The 7,694-nt window shown below is 37.1% G+C and overlaps 1 protein-coding gene across 1 annotated transcript; it reads left to right on the top strand.

Moving 5' to 3' along the window:
• Positions 1–1,789: 1,789 nt before the first annotated feature.
• Positions 1,790–4,711, top strand: ZNF214 (zinc finger protein 214). The gene is made up of 2 exons (XM_068989258.1): positions 1,790–1,916; positions 3,024–4,711. The coding sequence occupies exons 1-2, from the start codon at positions 1,790–1,792 to the stop codon at positions 4,709–4,711; spliced, it is 1,815 nt and encodes a 604-aa protein (XP_068845359.1).
• Positions 4,712–7,694: the final 2,983 nt, after the last annotated feature.

The following is a 7,694-nucleotide window of genomic DNA, read 5'->3' on the forward strand; positions in this document are numbered from 1 at the left end:
AATGAATTTGTTACACAAGCAACTTATGATCTGTTCTACTAAAATAATTATTTTTAGACAGAATACATGCATTATCCCTTCAACTTTCTAAAACTGCATAATAATAAAAAAACCAAGAAATTAATGAACTTACAATGATGAAACTGAAGAGCCATCAGCAAATGAGAAATTTCAACAAAAACCTGGATGGCAACGTAGGAATAGTGATCAGAGCCATTTAGGGCTAAAGATGTTTTATCCCAGAGTACAGCAGAGTAAAACAGACAAGAAAGGAACTGATGAGCCCGTGAACTTTGGAGAAGCTCAAATCCATATACCATTTGGGGCAGAAGGCCAGCCATTAAAGACCACCCTAAAATATTTCCAGAGAGGAAAGAAAAAGTTACCTACAAAGGAATTACAGTTTATTATTATTATTTTTTAAATCAGTCTTGGCAACACTAAAACCTTATAAAACAGTGAAACAGTTTTAAGGAAAAATATTTTCACTCTAGAATTCTACACTCAGCCACTTGTGAGGGACAGAAAGACTTCAGGTATACAGTGATTCAAATGATTCTTGGGAATCTTTCCTAGTAACTATGTTTGGAGATTCTCCTTTGAAGAAAACCTCACCTGTTTCTCACCTTTGCTTTTTTCAGTGGCTAAAAAGTGTAATGTTCACAGGCTTGATTGAACTCATGTTGTTATGTGCCCTCCAACTAATGGAGTAAATCACAAAAGAGGAAGAGTCATGTGATTTTGAAAATGGAGCACTAAAGAGTAGCAGGCCCTGACTGGAGCAGGAAGATAGACTTTCCAAAATAAAAGGGGTGGGCAAGGGAATGAGATACCTGATAAAACAGATTAAATAAAGCCTTCTAAATAAATCAAGAATTTGAGGACAGTAAATTTATCAAGTAAAAATTAAACAGTTAATCCTCCCCAAAAGTGTATAATCATAGTCAAAATTATATAAGTGCTGCTTATTGATTTAACCAGAAAGTTAGCAATAATGCTATGCTGCTGCTGCTGCTAAGTCGCTTCAGTCGGGTCTGACTCTGTGCGACCCCATAGATGGCAGGCCACCAGGCTCCTCCGTCCCTGGGATTCTCCAGGCAAGAACACTGGAGTGGGTTGCCATGTCCTTTTCCAGTGCATGAAAGTGAAGAGTGAAAGTGAAGTCGCTCAGTCGTTCTGACTCTTAGCGACCCCATGGACTGCAGCCTATCAGGCTCCTCCACCCATGGGATTTTCCAGGCAAGAATACTGGAGTGGGTCACCACTGAGGATGAAAAGTAGAGGTAGGAAGTAAATAGATAATGTCTAAAATGACCAATCATGAAGCAATAATACAAGCAACATGAAGTGATATTGTTATAGTTGGCAAACAGTTCTTTTTCAAAGTGTGTAGACCTGGATCCTAGCTGCAATACCTCCAGGTTCATGATCTTGGGAATTAATCTTTTTCAACCATTATTTACTAATGTGTAAATGGGGATAATAATAGTAACTGCAACAAAGGATCACTATAAGGATTACTTGAGATACATGTGAAGTACTTACCTGGCCCAGTGGTTAGCAGACAAATGGTATATAAATGTTTCTTATGATGGTGATGGTATTCATTGATTATATACATTATTTAACCACTTGACCTATGTTATGTCTCTTCTTACTTTTCTTGTCTTTCTTCATTATTAGAGTTATTTCTTTTTGGTTTACCACTTATGTTACATGCTGAATGTTTTTTTCGTTGTCCATCTTCTTATTTAGATTGCTTCCTCCTGGAAAGCTAATCTTCGACCAGATGGCAGTAACATTTGAAGATGTGACTGTTAGTTTTACTTGGGAGGAGTGGAAATTGTTGGATTCTTCTCAGAAAAAGCTCTACAGAGAGGTCATGTGGGAGAATTACACAAATGTCATGTTAGTAGGTAAAGTTATCCCAACTCTTAGGGAATAAGGTTAGTTTTTTCTGGGACCTGTTTTGTTGAGTATTTTGGTTCTTTATCTGATTGCTGTATTGAGGTAAAAGAGATTCTCAAAATGGGTCTTAAATCACATGAAAAATAACAGATAGAGAAAACAACATATCTTCCAACATTTGGCTATATAATTAATAGGTGTCTGTGATTATTATTATTTGTGAATATTTTCTGGATTACATATAAAGCACAGATTTCCATCTATAATTTTGTGCAGTCCTAAGTTTGTTCTCGCTTATGTTCTATTTGTATGAGTTAGTTTTTGTTATATAACAAACTACCCTAAACTTAGTAACTTAAAACTTTGTTATGTTTCATGATTCCAATTGGTTACATGGATCTTCTATCAGGAGTGACTTGTTTGGGGCTAGATGGTGTAAAATAAAGCTGAATAGCCTTATTCAGATGTCTCATGTCTGGCAGTTGGTCAGTATCAATGTTATAATGGCCATGTGTTGACCATATGTCTCTCTTCAAGGACACCAGCCCAGGCTTATTTTGTGATCACAGGACTATCAAAACCAGCAAAAGAGACCAACCCCAAAATACAAGTACTTTTCAGATTTCTGTTTGTCTCACTTTTGTCCCAGTGGCCAAAGCAAATTAGAGAGTCAGTGTGTAAGAGGAACACCCAAAAATGTAAATAAGCAGAGAATTTTTTTTTACACAATCTACTACACTATTTTAGAACAAAAAAGAGAAACAGGTATTTTATTTCTTATAATAATTTCCCAAATAGAGTAATCTAATTAAATCTCAGTCTTTAAGATGATTTCCATGTAGCCAATCACTTTCTTTTTTATTTCTAATAATATTTAGTAAGTAGTAGATGCTCAAGGTATGTTTATTGAATGAATGAGTGAAATGAATACATCTATGAATGAATAAACAAATGAATTTCATACCCAATATGGAGCAGCCTAAATCATAACCCTCCTTTCTCACTTGTGCCCATACATATCATTCCTATAATTCTGGAGCTTGTTGACTTGAGATACTTGGAAATTTTTAAACATAGCTCTCATCTCACCACTGGATTATCTGCTTATATTTTAGGAAATTGGAAAGAGAGCTGCAAACCCCAGGAAGAAAGATTCAGCTATTTAGACCATGAAAATCTTTCCTGCTGGCAAGGCTGGAAGACTGCCAGCACTCCGATATATGAGAATAAAAACTATGTGGAAATGGTTCAAGGTATAGATTCCAAAGACCTAAAGCAGCAACACCTTTCTCGCTATCAAGAATGGTCAACACTCCCCACACAAGTAGCAGGGTATGGGAACTATGAACTGACTTTTGAAGGCAAAAGTCCCAGGAACTTAAAATATACCAAGTGTATACCTTGTTGGTCCTTAGAAAGGAAACACTCTGAAGACGATGGTAGAAAAATCTATGTGAGTGATTCATGTGGTTTTCAAGGACTCAGATACCATGTTGGCATATCCAGGAGAAATCTCTCTCTGGAAAAAGAACAGAAGCTTAAACGTCAGCATTCTATCCCAGGACAGGAAGCCTTTCCAGAGTACATTGGGGAGATATGCCAAAATTACCTGCTGAAAGGCTCTATGGAAGAGAAATACTGTGCATGTAAAAAATGTAAAGAAATTTATTACTGGAACTCACAGTGTGTTCTCCACAAGAGAAATCAACTTGGAGAAAAGTTGTATGCGTGCTCCATCAGCCCCACATGCTTCCCTCAGAGATCAGACCTATACAGACATCCAAGAATCCACACAGGTAAGCAGCTGTACAGATGTGATGAAGTTGCCAGTAACTTTAGTCAGAGCTTTGGTGTTCACTTTCATCAGAGAGCCCACCCAGGGGAGGTACCTTATATATGTAACCTGTGTAGTAATAGCTTCAGTCAGATCCCCAGGCTTCACCATCAAAGATTCCACCTGGAAGAGAAACTCTATAAATTGCAGTGTGATAAGGACCTTGGTAGAAATTCGTTGCTTCACATTCACCAGAGACTTCACATAGGAGAGAAGCCTTTTAAGTGTGATCAGTGTGGTAAGAGTTTTAGTCGGAGTTCAGTACTTCATGTTCATCAGAGAGTCCACACCGGAGAGAAACCATATAAGTGTGATGAGTGTGGTAAAGGCTTCAGTCAGAGCTCAAATCTTCGAATTCATCAGTTAGTCCACACAGGAGAAAAGTCCTATAAATGTGGTGACTGTGGTAAGGGCTTTACCCAGCGCTCAAATCTTCAAATCCATCAGAGAGTGCATACAGGAGAGAAGCCATACAAATGTGACACCTGTGGGAAGGACTTTAGTCACAGCTCAGATCTTCGCATTCATCAGAGGGTCCATACGGGGGAGAAACCCTATATTTGTCATGAATGTGGGAAGGGCTTCAGCAAGAGTTCAAAACTTCACACTCATCAAAGAGTGCATACTGGAGAGAAACCCTATAAATGTGAACAGTGTGGTAAAGGTTTCAGTCAGCGTTCACATCTTCTCATTCATCAGAGAGTCCATACAGGAGAAAAACCCTATAAATGTGATGACTGTGGAAAGGGCTTTAGTCACAGCTCAAATCTTCATATTCACCAGAGGATCCACACAGGAGAGAAGCCTTATCAATGTGCTAAGTGTGGTAAGGGTTTCAGCCACAGCTCAGCTCTTCGAATTCATCAGAGAGTCCACACAGGAGAGAAAACTTATAAATGCCATGAGTATTACAAGGGATTCAATCAGAATTCACATCTTTACAATAACTGCAGAAGAGAAACCTTGTAATTCTGTTCATTTTGTTGTAACGGCTTTAATCAAAGCTTCACTTTAAGCCTAGTAAATGCTGCTGGAAAAGTGCTATAAATAACCCAAATAATCCCAAGCACCATTTAAAATTTCCTCTAATTCCTACTAAGAATCATTTGCTTTAAGAAGAGATGCGTAGGACAGTATTTTAAAGTATTTTCTTTTTCTATCATATATATTAGGTATAGTAGTGTGTGTTAGTTGCTCAATTGAGTCCGACTCTTTGCAACCCCATGGACTGTAGCCTGCCGGGCTCCACTGTGCATCGAATTCTCCTGTCAAGAATACTAGAGTGGGTAGCCATTCCCTTCTCCAGGGGATCTTCCTGACCCAAGGATTGAACCCAGGTCTCCTGCATTGCAGGTGAATTCTTTACCATCTTAGCCACCAGGGAAACCCCATATGCATAGTTATTATAAAATATGTAAATGAGTCAAGAAGAAAATGTCTCATCCTGTTTCATTCTAAGTCTTTTTTCTGTGCATTTTCATGTGCATGAAATCATACTGTACGTTCAACTTTGTATTTTCACTGACTTCAAAACATTTGCTTGTATTTTGGTTTGAATTGAAATTGGCTAGCTCTCAATGAACAGCAAGAATCTTGACTCAACTGTAAAGTCCCTTAGAAGCTACAGAAAAAAAGAAAATATGCAAAACCTGTAACTCAAACTGGCAGACAACTCAGATATGGAAGAATTAACTAAAGGGTCAGTAAATTTCAATTGCTTATGAGAAAAGATCAGAAAACACTGTATTTCCCTTTATCCAAGACAGGATATCGTAGATAATTTATTTCTGTCAACCAGAAAACTCAAGAACCATCCTTTTCTTGCAAGGGTGCTACACTCTGAAGTTACCATAACACACTCCCACCCATTCCCCTGCCCAGTTTTCTATATTTATGCATTCGTTTAGACCCTAGGAGGTGTGGAAAAATTCTGGTTATCTACTAAACCTAAGCGGGAGAACAGACACAGAACTCTCCAATAGTAAATGTCAAGAGACAGTGTAATAACACCTTCAGAATTGTGAGACTCAAAAATCTGTTATCACCTATATTTTTTCTTATCAACTAAATTGTCTTTATATCTATAGGTAACAGATAAGCAAAACCAACAAAAACAAAACCCAGAAAACATATATACCTTTCTTAAACAGATCTCAAGAATGTGGAAGTCATAATGTAAAAGGACGGTAACAAACACTAAAATCAGTTAAACATGCAGTTAATTCTGAATTGTTAATTTGTTTACAAAACTTGAAAAATGTTAAAATAGTTGTACAAGAAGGTATTAATATAGAAATGCTGAGTATAAGAACATTATATTAAAGACTGGATGGGATAGTAGGATTATCAGGTAAAGGAATCCAGGACACCCAATCTGATTTTTCAGATGAGTTCAATTCAGTTCAGTCGCTCAGTCGTATCTGACTCTGTGACCCCGTGGACTGCAGCACACCAGGCTTCCCTGTCCAACACCAACTCCCGGAGCTTGCTCAAACTTACATCCATCCAGTCGGTGATGCCATCCAATCATCTCATCCTCTGTTGTCCCCTTCTCCTCCTGCCTTCAATCAGGTTTTTCTGAATTTTCATCATATATCTGATTTTTCAGATCTACAATGATCATTTTTTATAAGCATGTCCCAAATACTGCATGGAACTTATACTAAGAAAGTATTTGCTTATATGAAATTCAAACTTAACAGCACCCTGTGTTTTTATTTGCTAAATTTTGCCAACAAGATCAGGGAAGAATAGCAAAAGAAAGTATTCTACATTTATGGTCTTAAATAGCATGGATTCATTACATTTTCTTGAATTTAACAATTCTAGAAATAAAGGCCTAAAATTTTTTTTTTACAGAGTTCAAAATTACAATTAAAAGAACTAAAGAAAGCGCATATATTTCAAAACACGAAGATAAAAACAAAGAATATTCAGTCCCTAAAGCAAAAGGCAGAAAACAAAAACAATAGATTTAAAAAACTAGAGAACACATATCTAGGTGAGAGCAAATCAGATTTATCAAAATAGCTTAAATCTCCCTTTAAGAAGTTTTGAAAACCCTTGATTGAATTAAAATTTTTACTTATATGTGATTCAAAGACTATAGCAAAATGATACTGGTTAATTGACCAATTTTCAACTTCTCAGTATTGATTTATTGATTAATCTTATTCATATAAGAGAACAGGCAAATGTTTATTAGGCAAACATAAAGGCATGTCTACAATATGTTTTAAAAGTTAATTTAAATGAACTAATTATAAACCATTAAGGTGGGTAAAAATATAAAAACCAATAAGTTTCTAAATATTACAATAATCAGAAAAATACTATGGGTGCAAAATAGAGTTTGTAATACTAAGTGAAAGTGAAAGTCGTTCCGTCGTGTCTGACTCTTGGATCCCATGGATTATATAGTCCGTGGGATTCTCCAGGCCAGAATACTGGAATGGGTGGCCTTTCCCTTCTCCAGGGGATCTTCCCAACCCAGGGATCGAATACAGATCTCCTATATTGCAAGCAGATTCTTTCTTTACCAGCTGAGCCACAAGGAAAGCCCTTGTAATAAGAGATGGCACAGGACACCAACAGATTAAAGCAATGTGTATATGTGCACTCAGTCATCTCCAACGTTTTGCAACCCCATGGACTGTAGCCCACCAGGCTCTTCTGTCCATGGAATTTTCCAGGCAAGATGACTGGAGCAGGTTGCCATTTCCTTTTCCAGGAGATCTTCCCAACCCAGAGATCAAACCCATGTTTCTTTTTGTCTCCTGCATTGGGCAGGCAGATTCTTTACAATTAGCGCCATCTGAGAAGCCCCTTAAAGCGATAAAATACCATTTTTTAAATTAACAAAAATTATAAAAGCTATTTTCAGTGAGTACAGAATGACTGATACTTATATACTGCTTTTGTTGAGAGTAAATTGATAGACTTTGGAAAAGCT

This window comes from Capricornis sumatraensis, chromosome 16 (genome assembly GCF_032405125.1).
Source record: "Capricornis sumatraensis isolate serow.1 chromosome 16, serow.2, whole genome shotgun sequence".
Classification (NCBI taxonomy): Eukaryota; Metazoa; Chordata; class Mammalia; order Artiodactyla; family Bovidae; genus Capricornis; species Capricornis sumatraensis.

Bases quoted from the DNA above. Each gene is read 5' to 3' on its own strand.
- ZNF214 (XM_068989258.1), top strand. From the start codon at position 1,790: ATGGCAGTAACATTTGAAGATGTGACTGTTAGTTTTACTTGGGAGGAG. The intron at 1,917-3,023 runs GTAAAGTTATCC...CTTATATTTTAG, and splicing joins CACAAATGTCATGTTAGTAG to GAAATTGGAAAGAGAGCTGC.